The following is an 18060-nucleotide window of genomic DNA, read 5'->3' as shown; positions in this document are numbered from 1 at the left end:
ACATAATTAAGCTCACCCGCCACGTCAAGGCACACTCAATAGGGTGAGAACCTACTCTCACCTCCTACATAGTGGGCACACAAAGCAGTTTATACTGCTACCAAAACCAAATTAATGTGTTGGGGGAGGTGCAATTAAACCTCCTCCCATTTAACCCCTGGACAGCAAGCTGCAACCAGACTAATGAGGAGCCAACAACCTCAAATATGTGCAAACAGGGAAAAGAAAAAATGTCGGTGCGCTAAGCTAGTCTCAGGCTCAAATAATACAAATGTATAATATGAGGCCTACCAAACAGTGTGAGCATGCTGCAAATACAGTGTGTTGGCTGTACAATGTATACAAAAAACAAAATACTGTCTGCGCTTCTCACCCTAATAAAGTTGGCAACAAATATATAAACATAATATAAATGAGAGGTTTTGGTAGCAGTATAAACTGCTTTGTGTGCCCACTATGTAGGAGGTGAGAGTAGGTTCTCACCCTATTGAGAGTGTGCCTTGACGTGGCGGGTGAGCTTAATTATGTTTTGGCCAATTTATATAACCAAAACCTCTCATTTATATTATGTTTATATATTTGTTGCCAACTTTATTAGGGTGAGAAGCGCAGACAGTATTTTGTTTTTTGTATACATGAAAACACGAAGAGTGCGTTTTCATGTTAGTTTCAATGACAGAAGATAATCGCCGGTGAAACGTAGACGAAGACAACACAAAAAATCTTCGTGATAGTCTTAGCCTACTCATCTCCCTGGTCCCTTCCCCATCTAGCCTACCTTGTCTTTGCGGCATCGCAGGAGTTGACGGAAGCGGAAATCCGTAGGTTTACCGTCGGGGGTTAAAGGGCAGTGCGCGTGAGCTTATTGGTTGCCTGCAGGGACCTCCTCTGGCATCAACCAGTTGGTTGATGTCAGAAGACGACCCTGCAGGTGACCTATAGGCTCACTCGCAGCCTTTTTAACTTGTTAACCCCTGCGATGCTGCGTTGGATAACAGGAGCGGAAATCCATAGGTTAAAGGGCCGTGCAAGCGACCAGTAGGCTCACTCACATGGCCCCTTAACTCCTTAAGGTGCAACCTGACCACTGGTCTCCCTGCTGCAACAATTAAAAGTCCATACGAACAACCAATAGTCGCTTGTACCGACAATTAACTGATAGAGCAGAGACCAGTGGTCTCTGCTGGACAAGTTGCTGCATTAGGATATTAAAAGTCTATACGAGCGACTATTGGTTACTGTGGTGTTTTCATGATTGCTGTTGCAAATTTCTATTTAGTCAAATCAATCCACCCCTTAAGACTTTGTTTCAAGTCCAGTTGCTAGCATCCCCGTCAGTATTCTCGCTATACTTTATTTTCAGCCTTCTAGGTCTTAAATGTGTCCTCAGGTATAACTATTACATTATGGGTCTTCGCATAAGCTTTGCTCCTAGTCTGCTGCAAACCTTGGGCTGTCAATGCCTGCATGTGATAAACTGACAAAGTTATCAGCACAGATAGGGTTGCAAACCGCTCGGGGGAAAATGTAGTATTAAATAACTCCAGTAGTTAGTACCATCCGAGATGTTAAAAATGGATCTATGCACTTCGCTTGCCTTGAAGCTTTTTGCATACGGTAAGTAAAACTAAAGCCATTATTATGGACAATTTGTTACACTGCACTTAGGAGACAAGAATGTTAAAATGAGTGAAAAATAAAAATCTGTTCTAAGACAAATGACTACTTTTATTGCATAACAAAGAAAAATACAAAGCCAGCTATGACCGTGGCCAATGATCATTAGTCAAACCACCAGTTAAAAGCAATTAAACATTTTTTGTTACATACCAGTTAATGTCCTTAACACATCTTAATGAATATGGTCTGTGTATGGTCAATGTTGCAAACACATGAGAGGATTCTGCAGAATCGCAAAGTGCATTTGCCCCTTCCTGGCTAAATGCCCTGCAGGAGACGCATTCAGCCAAACGTCAATCTCTCAGCATGTGATGTATAGCCTGCAAATCCAGGAGGGCTCTGGTGAATGTCGCATGCAGGAGTCTGTTTAGACCAAAATGTGCATGTTTCAAGTATTCCCACTGTTCATTGGGAGCGGTTTCCTGCCACTGATCAGTCAGTGACAGCAGAACAATCCCATTGATTTTGCTGAAAGTACTTGGTCTAAAGCTGACAGCAGTACTCAGTGGCAAGAAGTTTCTGATCATGTAGGATAGAAATTTGAGTTCTGTGCCAGGCAATTGTTTTATTCTCACCCCCCCACAAGTCTGAATACATATTAGTTTACCCCACAGTTTAAACATCCCTGACACGCCTACTATAGATGCAAAAGACCGTTTAAGACAGGGGGAATACAATTTTAACATTTTTTTAAATTTAAACATTCACAAACCTAACACCCAATAAGATGAAAACATTGTTTAATTGTGATTGCAAAAAATACACAAAAAGTAAAATACAACAAAATGTTTTAATGATTTGTCTTTCACAAATAGGAAACTGCCACAAATTAAGGAAAGACAACATTTTACTACAGTATAACCACCAAAAATTGTTATGGTCCTCCGGGAGGGGAAGTGTGTCAAGATGCCCAAGGCTCATTGTGGCGATGACAATGAAACCTTATTTAATATGTTCTGAAAAGGGTAGTGAGGTGGTTATTTAAATTTCTCTGTTGAAGGGAAATATTAGGAGGGGGGAAAAAAAAAAAAATTGTTTTAAAAGTCCTGTTGCGTTTCCACCTCCCACTCAAACCCAGCTCATTGGTTTATTCATATCTTCAGCTACCAGAAGTCTCGGCGGTGATAGCCATCAGGATCACAGTATTTTGTAACCACAACCCTATTAGCAAATTTGCGTCCAGTGAGTCCTTGCATGGCTTTCTGGCAATCGAACACAGATGTGAATTCCACAAAGATCTAAAAAAAAAAAAAAAAAAAAATTTCTAACATTTACAAAAACAGAATATCTACAAGTTCGCTAGACATACTTTGAAGTATGTTGCAACCATAACATGCACTTTAATGCATGATGGCTGTGTGACTACTAGAAGTGCTGCAGAATCCCTCCATTGCACATCTGCCAAGCTATTTTCAACGCAAGAGAAGTGTGAAACTTAACATCTCTCCTTGCAAGAGATATACTGACACCGGCAGGGCTGGCTCAGTGAATGTTGCACTTGGAAAGTGATCCTATGAATTCAAATGGAGTGCTTTCCTACCAGACAGTGGCAATTGTCATTAGAACTAGGGCTGCAACTAACGATTATTTTCATAATCTGTTAGTTGGCCGTTTTTTTCGATTAATCGGATAAAAATTTTTTTAATAAAGTAACATAGGATGTTAAAAACAAACGGCAGAATAACATTTTTCTCTTGTTTTTATTTCCCCAACCTGCCCCCCAGTTATGCATATTTGAGCCCAGGCTTGCCACACTGCCCTCCCCACATATGCCTTATATACCCTATATGCCTTATACCCCCAGATATGTCACTCCGTCCTCCTCAGGTATGCGGTATACCCCCCTGATATGCCATAGTGCCCTCATAGGATTTGTAGACTCGTTCACAGACAATACTTTTATAAATACAGGATTAATCTTCACTGCCCCCAGGATTTAGATTCCCCTCGGTTTGCCCCCCTTTACCTCTAGCTGCACCTTAAGTTAACCTTATTAAATTAACCCTCAGTCCTCAGCATTAAAATAATCCTGGAGAAGACCCCATTAACCACAACTGCCTATAAATTAACCCATTAACTATAACTGCCCCTAAATACCCCATCAACCACAACTGCCCCTAAATTAACCCCCACGTCCCCTAACTTTCAGCAGCCCAAATATTAATTTTATGCTCAGATGAGTGTCAGTCATGGCAATGCTAAGGAAATGGGCAGAGCCAATCGGCCGCTTGGCTCCACCCCTTTCTTCCTCCCTGCAGTCACTGCCGATTGGCCCCGCCCCTTTCTTCCTCCAGCAGCGATTGCAGGGAGGGACTGGAAAAAGGAAGTGGGCGGGCCAATCGGCAGTGACTGCAGGGAGGAACTGTAAGTAGCAACTGCTGCTGTGACTCCTGTGAGTCACACTAAACAGATTATAACATGAGGGGTATTTTTCAGAGCATTTGCTCTGAAAAAACCCTCATTTTATAATCGATAAAAATCGATTCAACTAATCGATAATGAAATTAGTTGCTAATGAATTTCATTATTGATCATCATCGATTTTATCGATTAGTTGTTGCAGCCCTAATTAGAACGTGGCGAAGGGCAGTTCCAGCCCCAACCCCTCAGGTTGGTGCTCTTATCTTCCCATTTTTAAAGCATGTTGGCAGATGTGTGCTGGTGCTAGGTAAAAGTATTGTTACTAATATGACATCTTCCAAGTGATGCCACTAATAAGGTGATTTGCAAGGTTTTGTGCCAAGATCTTTAATGCTATTGATAATCAAAGGCATGTATGTAATTTTTAGGTCATTAGCAGAAGCACATGGGGGAGCAAACAACTTCATAGAATGTTATTTAGTATTCCCCCCCCCGTTTTCATGTCTTCAACTGAGAAATTAAGTTTAGAATTAATTTCTCCATCCTATAATGGTAGATGTGTAGTTTCCTTCTACATACCACATGCACAGATCCTACAGTTCAGAAATGTAACATGCTTAAAACATTCTTTAATGGGTTGCTTTACTGACAAAGTGCATTCCCCAGGAGATAAAATTCAATTTCTTCCCAACACTTCAGATATTACACACACTAGTTATGTTTATTGATCTACATACAGATGAAGCTCAGTAAAATTTATCTTTTGATAGGCACACAGTAAACAAAACAAATGTACTGAGAGGCCGTTTCTGAAAGTTTTGAAGTAGTGTAAAGGAAATACATACCTTTCCACAACCCGGTACCTCAACACCATCAACTGGCCGCGGAATTTCAATGGATTTGACTATGCCGTATTTACTGCATTCCTCCCTTACATCCTCTACTATTTCTTCATATTCATCATCATCCAAGAGTTCTTCTGGCAGCACCATATTCATAAGACATAAAACCTCTGTGGGATGCCCACCCATTTGAACCTGTGAACTCATTAATCCAGGAACTTGAAGGGTCACAGGAGTCTGGTTTATTGTGCTCTAAAAAAACAACAAACAAAAAACAAGTTTAAGGACATCTTAAATGCAGTTTTCCCCATAGCATTTTTGCAGTGTTGTAAATTAGTCAATTTATATTAAACATCTCAAATGAAGATTCTTATGGAAATTTGGTTTATTTTTACTTTAACAGTTCTGCAAGTGTTTGCACCCATTTCCTCCTGGCTACCCATTAGCCTGCCTATTATGCTAGAATTGTATCAGACAGATGCTCAGAGGCAAGTGAATTGGGAACCTCACGTCTAGGGTAGAACCCAAGAACAGGAAAGAAAGCTTTACTTTAGGATTTTTAAAAAGTAATTTTTACCATCTACAGCACTTGCAGGTTAACAATATAGGAAGCTGATGGGGAACTGCTCCAGTTGGGGATGATTTGTTTGTAGAGTGTAATAAAGACTAGTCAGCTGTGTTCAAGGCGGTTAGTAGAGTATTTTGGCATAAGGACAAATGTGTAAGGGGCAACATTTTAAGGGCCAGAAGTTTAAATTCCAGATGGTAATGAGATAGAATAATTAGTCTAGTAGAAAAATGGACTGGAGCAGTGAAAGGTGGGAGAAGGGAAAAGCCAAACAAAAAACATTTTGCTCAATAAGAAGCTATAAACACATATACTAGTCTTTACATAGACAATTAGGTTGTAACACATTTCAGGTACTTTGTACTTTCCTAAAAAGAAAGCTAATTGAAATATACACGCATGAATATACATATATTTTTTCAAGCATCTGCAGCATATGTACAAATATCTTACCAGTGTTGCATTTTTTGCCCCAACACTTGCTCTTTGAACCAAAAGCTTTTTGTCTCCCAACTGCATCCCGTTTAACCCAGCTATGGCCTAGGAAACAAACGGTTTTGTTGAGAACATTTTAACTTCAAGCATATTATATTTATATGCATATATGTATTACACACAAAAACATTAGGATATGTACTTATAAAAGCAACTTCTACCTTTAGTACAATCCCATCCACAGTTCTCTAACCAAATTCATTAGAACTACCCAGCATGCACTGCTTATGTAATGCAGGACTGTAAAATCGACAAATATTTAAAGGACCAGTCTTAACTGGCCTCACTTTTTTAAATTAAGAAATATGCTGCTTAGTTTGGATTAAACTCCCATCAACTTCAGCCACATTGATGAGAATGGGTTGTCCACAAAAGCAGGTGCACCACAACAGCAAAAGCCTCACTGTATGAGCAAGACAGATGTGGGAAATATAACATGCAAAATATATAACACATTTTAATTTGCTTATGGAACAAACAATTGTTCTACTAAAATAACCCAGCGATCTAAAAAGTAACCTATGGAATACCCAAACCAAAGTTGAGTGTTATGAAAACTAGGTGTGAACTGTTCAGACTGCTAGCGTTTACTACAAAGCTTTTCAACTTGAACCTAACAGATCATACCTGGTCTGTTACGTTTATATCCACATATTCACAAAAAGCATATCCTTTTGAAAGCCCTGTCGCACTGTCTTTAACAAGATTAAATGCTTTTAAAGGTCCAAAAGATGTAAGCAATTCTTTAACCTGAAAAAGTAAGCAATTGAAAAATGTTAAATACACAGTCATTTAAGTGCTGTTACAAACATGTTTATTTTACTACTTCTAGTATCACAATTCTACATGAATGGACAGTGTAAACAATTAACTTTTACAAACAGAAATGGGACAGGCATGGATATAAGCAATAATGTTCTGTGATGCCCATTCTAGAGAAAGAGTAAAAACAAAGCTTCTGTTTTAATGCAGATGAAAGCTGTGAAAAAAAAGTTAAAAAGTTTACATACCCACCCAAAATATTTTAGAAAAGGTGAAGTGCAGTTTGTGCACTTAAACCCAGATAACCCTCTTATCCCTAGAGCAAAAGGTAGTGCCAACACAAACAGCACAAGACGCCTCATGCTGCTTGCCATTGACACTCATTACTCAGAGCTGAACTTGTTTATTTGTCAATTGTCCATTCAACCTTATGGCCTCCCTGCAGGCACTGACAACGGGGAAGCCGGATGCAATGGAACAAGGGAGGTGGGTCAGTTACTGTGACCTCATTTTTCAGCAAGGCCGCCAAATTTAATACATTCCCACGTATGAAAAATAACAAATAAGTAAGCCTGAAATTACCAACCCATAGGCTTAAGGACGCCATGGTTACCTGGTCATCATTCAGATAGTTGGGTAAACCTCCAATGAAAAGCTTGTGTGCAGAGTCTGGGACAACAGTGGATACCACTCCTGTTAAGAAAGGAATGATATTTGGAGAAAAAAAAAAACTACTTAACATAATGCATGATTTGTCCCTTTTTACATAAAGGACATTTCCATATATGCCTTTTCAGACAGAACTCTTGGTCTGAAGTGCACGGCTCTCTAGTATGTAAAAAGTAAAGCATGTTAAAGTATTAGAGACAAGACGTTTAATTGAAACGTGCAATTTCCTGTAAAAAAAACCAAAGGAGTTCAATAAAAAAATATCAATACAAAACAGTAAAAAGGCTTACCTGGTACATATACAGATGGGTTTTCAGACATGCCAGGCAAAGGCTGGTAATCATGTGGGCGGCGAATCTTAAGTGATTGGCCCTGGAAAATTATGCCATCAAATGCCATTGCCTGTGTCGTCTCATCAACAGAACGGAACTGTTAAGAAAGTTGATAATTGTCTCCATTAAAATTAGTTCTTAAGCAACCCATCTAAAATCAAGATATCCTCCACTGCTTGAACAGCTGAGAAAAAAAAAAGTCTTGCGTCTGTTCTCTATAAAGCAAACAAAACAGTATATTTTGACCATGGCACAGAATGTCACATCTGAAATATGCATTTCAGTGCTGTCAAAGGTCACTTGACCACTGGCATTATAAAGTTTTCAGGAGCACTCTGATTCCCTAACCACAGTAATTTACTGTGACCACGCAGCAGGTAGTAAAAAATAAATTAAAAAAAATAAAAAAATCACACTTTACTACTTCACTATATTTCACTGTTCTGTTCCTTATTGTGATTAGTGCTGCATCCACAAAGATTTACGGCAGGATGTTTTTTTTGTGGGCTTCTAGTTTTGTTGGTTGATTGTTCTTAGCTACTAGAGAATGTAAAGCTGAAAAATTAGTATTGTTACTCATACTAAGTGTATCAAGCATCGTAAAGGAATACAACTTGTAATAGATGGAATTTATATTAAATGCATACTCACCTCCAGAAAAGCAAAGTTCTTGTCTTGATTAATTTGGACTGCCAGGACTGGGTTTCCAGGGGCTTGTGTTAATCCACCAAGGCGCATTTGTGCATTAAAGAAATCCATCATAGCCTCCTGAAAGAAGGGGGGGGGGGGGTGTTTACAAATAAATAATGGTTAGAAGTCTAATATTGCAGCCAAAAATAAACATTACATTTTAGGATCTATAATTTCCTACTTGCCTTGCATGATGGTAGCAAACTTATTTTGCTACGAAGGGATTTCAGCCCCACATTTTTCACTTTGAAAAGAAATGGAAACAACTTTGATCGTGTTTTTCATTTTTTTTTTTAATCAAATTTGTTTGTAAAATAGTGTATTAATAAATCCATTTCTGCAAACACTGGGCTAACAGCAGCATACAAAAGGACCATCCAAGAACTGGATAGTTAATTTTAGGCAATCACATTTGATATCTGAATTACTATCAAGTTATTTACAGTCAATATTGTGGACTGCCGCTGCTCTTTAATTATACACGGCAGAAGTATTTTTTTTTTATTTTTTTTAAACGTCTGAAATATTTGTTCAATTTAGTGATTTCCTAAATGCAATAGATGCTAAAAAATAAGACCTTTTAGAGACATTGCTAGATGTCAATCTGTTAGGCACTTTAGAAATTCACACTTAAGGCTACATTAGTGAGTGGATCAGAAGAACCAAAAAAGGTAACTATTTCAAATGTATCCGTCAGCAAATGAGAAGATTACCAAAACGCAAATGATTACCAACCATAAAATGCAGATTCTTTTCTCTGCTTACTATAACAGAAATTAAGCTAAAGTACACAAAGTACAAATGGGCATAGAATTCAGCAATGCAGCTCAGCCAGTCTTACATGCCAAGCTTCAGACAAAGCATTACCAAGATTTTAAAGAGCAAGTTGTTTTGTTTGCCATCATTAGCATAAATATAATGTGCTTATTTATAATTAAATTCAGTCCATTTAAGTGTATGCCACTGGCATCCATTAACTAAGGCAGCGGGCATGAGTGGTAGTTTCAACTCACCATGTGTACTTTATATTATGAAGGCCCAACCCCAATTAGCTTCTCCGCAACAGGAAATAAGGATGGTCCTTGGGCCATAGTTTAGTTTGTAAAATATCCCGAGTTACATTAACCCCTTAAGGACAATGGGCGGCCCCTAAACCCATTGAAAACAGTACAGGCTGTCATTAAGGGGTTAAAAACATAACAGAATTACACAGTGCCAGCTCAATCAAGTGAAGGAATTTGCTACTGATGGTTCTTTATAATGCATAGTAAATTGTGTGAGTTGAACACCTATTTGAATAAACCCCAAATCTAATAAACCCTATTGTTTCTGAAAGAGAAGTAAATTATTCAGGGGTGGGGGATTATCAAATGGAAGCAAAATTTGACTTAAAAACAGTCAAACAGTAATACTAACAATCAAACAATTTTGAGAAGAAATTACATAATACAATGTATACTATATGGAAGTGGAACAGCTTTGGGGATTTTTTATTTATTTAAATATGTAGCAGCAAAGTTAAATTTGGTGCTCCGTTTTCCACATTTACAAGTGATGGACCCAGTATTAATTTACAATATATAAAGTAAAGTAATTCAATAAGGCATTTTTTTGCAACCAGAATTTTCACATGTTGAGGGCGTTCATTTACAATATAGTTCAGAGTAAAAAAACATGTCTGGGTAATACATCTGGAAATCTCAGTGTGGAAAAACTTAATCTATGTTTAACACAGACGTTCCAGGTAAACAGATGTTATGTCGTAAACGCGGCTGTGTAAAAAAAAAATAAAAATATCTAAAACTCCCAGTGTTTCTATTACGGATGCACTGAACAGAAGAAACTCTTGATACCTCAGTGATGCCAAAGGGTATGTTTCCAACATAAAGGCGGCGAGCTTGTCTAGTCATCTGACTACCCACAACAGGCACAGGTGTGGGTGTAACCGCCAAACCATCAGGTGTCATTGTTGGAAGAAGAGCTGTAGCAGGAATCTGGCCTGCAGCTGTTGGAAGGTACAAACATCATACAAATTAAACATGCCATGGGAATGAAAAACAGGGTTCCTAATTATGAATCCTATTGCTTAAAGAGGAATAATGTTAAAGTATATTCTCAAAACAAATCTAAACTTTCAGGAAGAGTAGCGCTAAATGTATTTTTTCCATAAACATTTATTCACAGTTTTACAAGTCTAAAGTATTCACTGGTAGAATAAATGAAAATACCAGAGCTGTATTTTGTAGCTTTCATGAATTTAAGAACACATTCCTATATAAATTTTCATTTCTTACCTAACCCTATTTTCTACTACCTACAACCTGATTTACATGGGGGATCTTACGGTCAGGTTATTTTTTTTGGTAAACCTTAGGAATCACTTTTTTTAGTGGAAAGAGGTGCAGAGAATCTGCTATAGAATGAATTTGCCAGTCCACAGTAGCCGAGACCCTTTTAACTTTAATAAAATGTTTTGTTTTTTTTACAGGACTTACCAGCTTAATCATGAAAAGATGTTCCCTATAGGACCAATGATGTACCTGGTAAGTCATTGGTTATGAATGATAAACATTTAATGTGATTTTCCCTTTAATTAGAAGCATACTTTAATCATAGAACCAGTCAACTTCTTCATCCCAGGGTCTGAAGTTTTCCCCATTTAGTAACATAGTAACATAGTTCATAAGGTTGAAAAAAGACCAAAGTCCATCAAGTTCAACCTATATACATATTGTGTCCCTACTGTGTAGCTACTCAACTACTGTAACCAACAACACATGTATTGGCCCAAAACTAGATTTAGCCGATTGAAAAGGCGCAAGCTTCACTAAAGTAAACTAGACCGCAAATTTACATAGCTGTGCTAAGGAAATACTCAAAATGCTTGCTTGCCAGGTGTTTGTACAGAATTAACAAATGCTTACCTTGCATGGCTTTGTACTGTATTGGTGTGATATGTTCAAAACCAGGAGGGGGGACATCCCAGTATTTACGGACCTTCTTCTTCTTTTCATGCCTTGGTGACCGACTAAACAATTGTGGAAAAAAAGCACGATGTATTACATTCTGTACAGAATGTGTATATGTTTAAGTACTCACTGCTTCAGATGCTTAAAAGACCGATTCTTCCAACCACACTTAAGATACTCACCCAACAAACAATTAGAAAAACCTTACAGAGTGAGAAGGCATAATTGTACATGTTATTTGTAAACCAAAATAACTACAAACACCCCAAGGGATGCAAAACACGTGTAAAACTTTTTTTTTTTTTTATTGTTAGATATCTCCCTCAAGATTGTAAGCAGGGCTCTCCACCTAATGTATCAGTTTGTCTTAATCTGTCAATTCTCGTCTTGTCATACCCATTGAATACCGTATTTGCTCGATTATAAGACAAGGGTTTTTTTTTTCATGCTCTGAAATAGCCCTTGTCTTATACTCGAGGTCATCTTCTAACCAAACCTCAAATAGCTGAAAAAATGTCCGCCGGGGCCAGGCTGCTTACCGGTGCTTTGGTCGCGAGCAGCACCTCTTGTACTAGCAGCATAGGGAGGCTGTACTCACACTCCTGTAATCCCCAGGTTCCAGCATGTACTGGCTGCCTGAGCGTGATTGCTGTTAGATCTATATATCCCTCCAGAAATGCCTTTTAACCCCCTATATGCCACTCTGCCCCACATGCCTTTTAACCCCCTATATGCCAGAGTGGCATATAGGGGTATAAGGCATTTCATGGGACAGAGGAGCATATAGGGGGTTAAAAGGCATATCATGGGGCACAGTGGCATATAGGAGGGTATAAGACATTTTTGGAGGCAGAGTAGCATATAGAGGGTTAAAAGGCACATCATGGGGCAGAGTGGCAAATAGGAGGGTATAAGGCACTAGTGGGGGCAAGCCTGGGGGCAGATGTGCACATAAGAGGAAATAAAAAACATTTCTCAATCATAGCTTTTATTAAATATGAAAGAAGAGTTTACATGAATATTTACTAGTAAAACTTTTCCTATAGGGTAGTCTTATATTCAGGCATGTTTTTTTCCTAAATTAATATTTAGATTTTGGGGGGTTGTCTTATAATCGAGCAAATACGGTATATGTATTAAGCACTGTGTAAATTCTTGGCGCTATATAAATAAAATAAGGCCCTTAACCCCTTCAAGACAATGGCTGATTTTATTTTCTGTACTCTAACAGATTGCAGTGCTTGTGTTTAGCTATAATTTTCTTCTCATTTACTGAATCCACACAAGTTATATATTGCAAGGAACATTCTTTAGATGCCTTTTTGACTGTATCATAACTTACCATAAAAGAAAAGAATGACATTTACTGGAAAAAATATTTTACTATATTATAAAAGCTAAGCCCAACCCAATGTTTTTCTTTTTGCAACTTGTAGGGAAATAAGTACAAGTACCGTGTTTTGCCATTTCAAAATCTTTTCAAATCTGGTTATTCTGCCTCAATGTGCTATTTGGGACATCTTTAAAGCTGGCCAATTCAATTTACCTCATAGAACCATATATGTTTCAAAACTAGGCACCACTGGGCATTCCAAATGCTAGTATTTTACCTCATTCCATGTACTTATTCTACCAAAAGTCTTTGTCAAACCTTGTGGTAGTAATTTTTGTGACCCCCCCCCCTTCCACACAGTGTACTTTGACAGAGACCTCCCAGGAGCTGTAAAGTTATACCAAACACCCCAACAGGTGTTCAGCAACATCTCCTGGGTACAGTGATACCCCCATGCATGGGTTTGTTGTGTTCTTTGGGGCTAAAAGGCCACATTTAAGAGAATTTTGACGTGTTGAAAATTCTGCCCACATATCCCATTTGGAATATCTGAAGCTAGTCTGTTTAGTTTGATTTATATATATTTATTTATTTTTTAAACGAGACAGGGTTTCCTGTGTCGCTGAAGGCATCATTATAGGCATCTTTTAAACCAGTATATGTCTGGGGAGGGGCCTGTTGCCAATCTCCATGTTGCTGAATGCCTCGAAACCAAGGCATTACAGCAACACCATTAAGGTGAAGAAATGTAGAATGTAAATAGTGTTCTACAGCTGTTTCGTCATGACGCACCAGGCACGGTGTTAAGGGATTAAACGATATTCCACAATATATACATACATAGACAGATGGGAGAAAAAAAAATAGCGCAATGTCTCATTTAATATTGGAAATTTGGTAACCGAATGACATGGAGATTCCCTAAACAGACTTTAGTCATTCTGATCTAACCGGGGAACAAATATGCCTCTCTTTCATCCCTATATATACATAGGTGGATATCTGGAGGGCACACTGTTTAAAGACGACCTGTAAGTATATTACAATCCAAAACTTGTTTTACACACCTTTTTTTATATCACTGGGGCTATTATCATTTTTGTAGATATTTTGGTTTACATATATACACGCATATATATATATATATATATATATATATATATATATATATATATATATTCTATGCTAACTCAATTTAAGTTTTTATAATATTACATTCTGTGGCTAGTTGAAGTTTATTAATGATGTGACCCCAGCACCATGGAGCGATGTGTCTTATTCAAATGTGACCTGTATGCATATATCTAAACTGATAGATAAGAAACACTGGTCAGACCTTCATCTTGTGTTAGGTCAAGGATAGCTACATGCAGGTTTAAGCCTTTGACTATGGATATAGTACTAAGTAACAGAACGGCAATAGTTGATACTATGTCGTTTAGCATGGCTTAGACACACTGATCTTCCATTCTGCCAGCTGGACCTTTAAAAGCGTAGGGGCTTTTAAAGGTCCAAAATTCCTAACGGACATTCTCTTAACCATGATATCATTGCTAATCCTCGGGTCTGAAAACACCCCACATTGGATCTTTACTTATCTTTTCAAATAATTTTTATTACAGTTTTATAAAATACAAAACAAAAGTAAATGTAACTATAACGTCAAACATATGAGACTGTCAAATAGTATCGCACATACAATATACAGTGTACAATAATAATTCAAATTGAAACCATAGAATTGGGAAATAGTAGTTACAACAATTAGGATCTTTACTTATGTTATCAAGTTACAATAAAGTATTAGCATACCTGCGTCGTCTCCGATCCCTGGAGCCACTGCGCTGCTCTCTAGCTCTTCGGTCTCTGCTGCGACTCCGACGTTTTCGTTCACGGCTTCTAGAGCGGCTATGGCTGCGTTTTCGATGACGATTCTCCTTGTCACGCTCTAGCAAGGAAAACAAATTGTACCACGTTGAATTTAACTACTGAAATGTGTAATTTACACAAACTTAGTCCCAAGAAAGTGGTGTTACAGAAACTGTAGACTAGCCAGAGTAAGATGGGGAAACCAGATGGTATTTGGATGGGGATGCCAGCCAAAAAAAAAAGCGCTCCCCTTAGCATAAAACTATTCGCTGCACAACAACGGCATTGTAGCCCACAGATGTAAGAACCATGTGCTTGAGGGGTGTTATGTTGTTTGTTGCTTAATATAAATTGAGTCTTTAACTTTGGAACTTATATAAACGTCATTAAAATCAACCTGTTTAGTCAGTGCATGTGTACACCTGGTTGGGTTTCATATGGAGAAAGGCATAGGCGAATAGAGATTTTTATAGCAAGTAGTGATTTCAACAAATGCAAAAATTGGGTAATTTAAATTGTGGTGCAGCCGACTACCCAGTAAGAACAGAAGTACTTCCCTTTTCTTTGGTCAACATTTTATTAAAAGATACATTTTTGTAGTTTAAAGTCAAACCATTTATATTTATTTTGTTTACATAGCTGCTCAGCACCCTTAAAACTCACATTATAAGTGTAGTAGCATCTTGTAGATGCACAGCAGAAATTGACTTCACAGATGTGTCTTTCCCCTCCTAGATTACTATGTGCATATGAATACATTCTGCACATCATTGTATGGACATTTGAATATACTATTTTCTTCAGTATTCACAAATGTTAGTGTACATACAACATAATGCCACTTTAAGGATCTCTGGACACACTTGTGTCCAGCTCTGGTGACACAAGGATAGTGAACTTTTACAGTTAAAAGGACTAATAAAATTGAAAACTGCAGGTTAAAAATGATCAAGAACACCTAAACCTCAATATGTGTAGCTTAGAGGAGGATGTGCTAACATTTACAGACTTAAAGGGGTTTCAAGAAAACACAGGAGGAAACTTTGCTTCAAAATCAGATCTTAGAAAAGATTATCTATAACCAGAGGGTCAGGGGTTTAGTGATTTTACTTAAAATGCATAAAGCTATCATGAATGAAAGCCAAGGACTGGTTAAGGACCAAGTCTTTATATTAGGAAAACTGGGCAGACCAGATAGAGTAAAATGGCTCTCTCCTATTCGTGTGGCGTGGTAGCATTGTTACTGCACCCCAATATCTGCAGTATTTGCATGTTAGTTTCTAATGAATTGCTTTGTAATTAACAGAACGCAAATATCAATTAAAGCTAACTAAGCAAAAATAGGGTCATACATTTTTAAATGCAGAAGCATCCTATAACAAACAAAAGGCTTAAACTTTGGTAGGTTTAGCAAGGCAATATCAAACAATGTTTCTCAAAACTAAGCATCCACACGTTTCGCGAACGGCAATTTGGTTCTGGGCCTTGTAACAGAAACCATCTGAAATGGCGGCCCTGAAACAATGTTAAAATCACACAGCAAATACTCCGATGCTGCGAAACCATAAAATTAAGAGGGTATTTCACCAATAGTTTCGGTTAATTGTAAGACACGGAGCTCTGATGATTTTTGCAGCGAATCTCTTAGCGAAAGGACAAAATTTTACGAGGTGGCGAAACAATGAATTACGATACCGCGTTTTCTTGACAATTAACATAACGATCAATGCAATAGTTCACAGACTGAACATATAACACAAGGAACAGCGTTAACGTCCTACATGAGGAAACATGAAAATCCCGAAGCCCAGCTTGGTCTCGGCGCTCCACAATCCTAGGCCTCTGTTTTGGGCCGGTATGGAACACGAGCTCCACCCCATTTGCTATAGCAGGCCGCAACCGCGCACACCTCCATACTTAGGCCATAGCTACCTAAACTTAAAAAAAGAAAAAAGGAGAAAAAATCCGGCGCTCACCTTGCTTATTTTCGTTAAGCTGCCGCTCAAACTCATCGAAGTCAGACATGTTTTATCGAGCGCGACTCTTCAAGGCCGCTCCACGCTATTCTTCACTCGAGGCAGACGAAGCACGGCCACTACACTTTATCAAAAAGCTTCGACTGTTGCCGGAAAGGAGGGTGGGCCTTATTCATAGCTTCGGCTATTGCCGGAATTGAGGGGGGAGGAGCTTGGAGTTTCGGTTATTTCCGGCATCAAATGAGGTGTCGGTCAACCGCTCTTTCCGTCTTCGGGTTTTTCCGTAAAAAAAAAAAAAGTTTAGAGATCCGGTTTCGCGGGTTTCGCAAAGTATTTTTATCCAAACATAATGACCCTTCCGTTTCTTTTCCAGACAATAAGCATTGCCAACTGGAAAATGCACCAAAAACTGTGGCGGTTGATTTAATTAACCCCTTAATGACAAGACTATTTCTTACTCGTGGTACATTTTGGGACAATGGCTCTTTTAACAGTGTTGCTGTTCAGCTGTGATTTTCTTCTTTCTCATTTCGTGCTCTCACACATATATATTGTTTTTTTTCAGGACAAACAGGGCTTTCTTTAGATACCATTATTTTTATCATATCATTTAATTTACTATACAAAATGATAAAATATGGCGATTCTTTGTTAAAAAAAATGACCTTTTCCCACTTAAAAAAAAACAACTTTTACTCATCTGCAAAAACTAATGAAAAAACCTGCTAAATAGATTCTACTATTTGTCCTGAGTTTAGAAATACCCAATGTTTTCATGGTTTTTTTTGCTTTTTTTCTGCATGTTATGGGGCAATAAGTACCAGTAGCGTTTTGCTATTTCAAAACCAATTTTTCCCCAAAGCTGGTCATTCTGCCCCATGTGCTATTTAGGGTATCTTTGAAGCCGGCCAATGAAATTTACCCCATCAAACCATATGTTTTTAAAAACTAGACACCCCAAGGTATTTCAAATGCTAGTATTTTAGCCATTCCCACAGCTTTCTTAAAACATCGAACTGCGGGGTGCGCTCCTCCGCAATGTGAGTGACCTGCAGTGGCTCTCGTTAAAGAGCCAACACAAGCCTCGTTTGTTTCCGCCTGCCGCTCCACTCCCGTGGACGGCAGGGGCTCCTTGAAAGGGCATCGGGCGGGCCGGAGTCATCAACAAGAGCCATAAATTACCGTCCTGCATATCAAATCTAAGCCCTGGTCTAACTGCCATTTTTTGGCGAAATTGCTGGTCATATTTAAACCAGCATTGACCACCATACACTTTATAAGCACCCCAAATTAAGTCCAAGTAAGCAAACAGAGAAGGGCCTTTATCCGGAAAACGCTCGCACATAATACCAGCAAAACCTTGAAGCCAATTACCAAACGTACGGGGCAATTGCTTGTTTTTATCGCCGTCATGGAACTCCCCTCGCCTAGGTCTGTCAACCGATTCCTTATCAGGGGGTACCAGGGAGAGAATATCAACATATTCTCCCTTCCATATTTTATCACGGACCTCA

General features: G+C 38.4%; 1 protein-coding gene across 3 annotated transcripts; it reads right to left on the bottom strand.

Annotated features, from left to right (window-relative positions):
- Positions 1 to 2783: 2783 nt before the first annotated feature.
- LOC149286363 (splicing factor U2AF 65 kDa subunit-like) lies at positions 2784 to 16595 on the bottom strand. Of its 3 annotated transcripts, XM_089494210.1 has the most exons (14): positions 16547 to 16595; positions 14514 to 14649; positions 14283 to 14294; positions 11901 to 11939; positions 11324 to 11427; positions 10253 to 10404; positions 8361 to 8477; positions 7668 to 7806; positions 7322 to 7401; positions 6574 to 6696; positions 5900 to 5991; positions 5688 to 5694; positions 4887 to 5135; positions 2784 to 2918 (listed from the first exon to the last, which is right to left on the bottom strand). In XM_089494210.1, exons 1-14 carry the CDS (start codon positions 16593 to 16595, stop codon positions 2784 to 2786), a joined length of 1434 nt encoding a protein of 477 aa, XP_089350336.1. The 3 variants fall into 3 exon arrangements, with proteins under 3 accessions (XP_089350336.1, XP_089350335.1, XP_089350334.1); XM_089494209.1 differs by lacking the exon at positions 5688 to 5694 and having other exon boundaries at positions 5905 to 5991; XM_089494208.1 differs by lacking the exons at positions 5688 to 5694; positions 11901 to 11939; positions 14283 to 14294 and having other exon boundaries at positions 5905 to 5991; positions 14496 to 14649.
- Between the last annotated feature and the right edge of the window lie 1465 nt (positions 16596 to 18060).

Source organism: Sceloporus occidentalis, unplaced genomic scaffold (genome assembly GCF_023333645.1).
Source record: "Sceloporus occidentalis isolate IW3139 unplaced genomic scaffold, rSceOcc1.0.p SCAF_70, whole genome shotgun sequence".
NCBI lineage: Eukaryota > Metazoa > Chordata > Lepidosauria > Squamata > Phrynosomatidae > Sceloporus > Sceloporus occidentalis.
The sequence above is the reverse complement of the archived record's forward strand: the minus strand, read 5'-3'. Positions and strand labels throughout refer to the sequence as shown.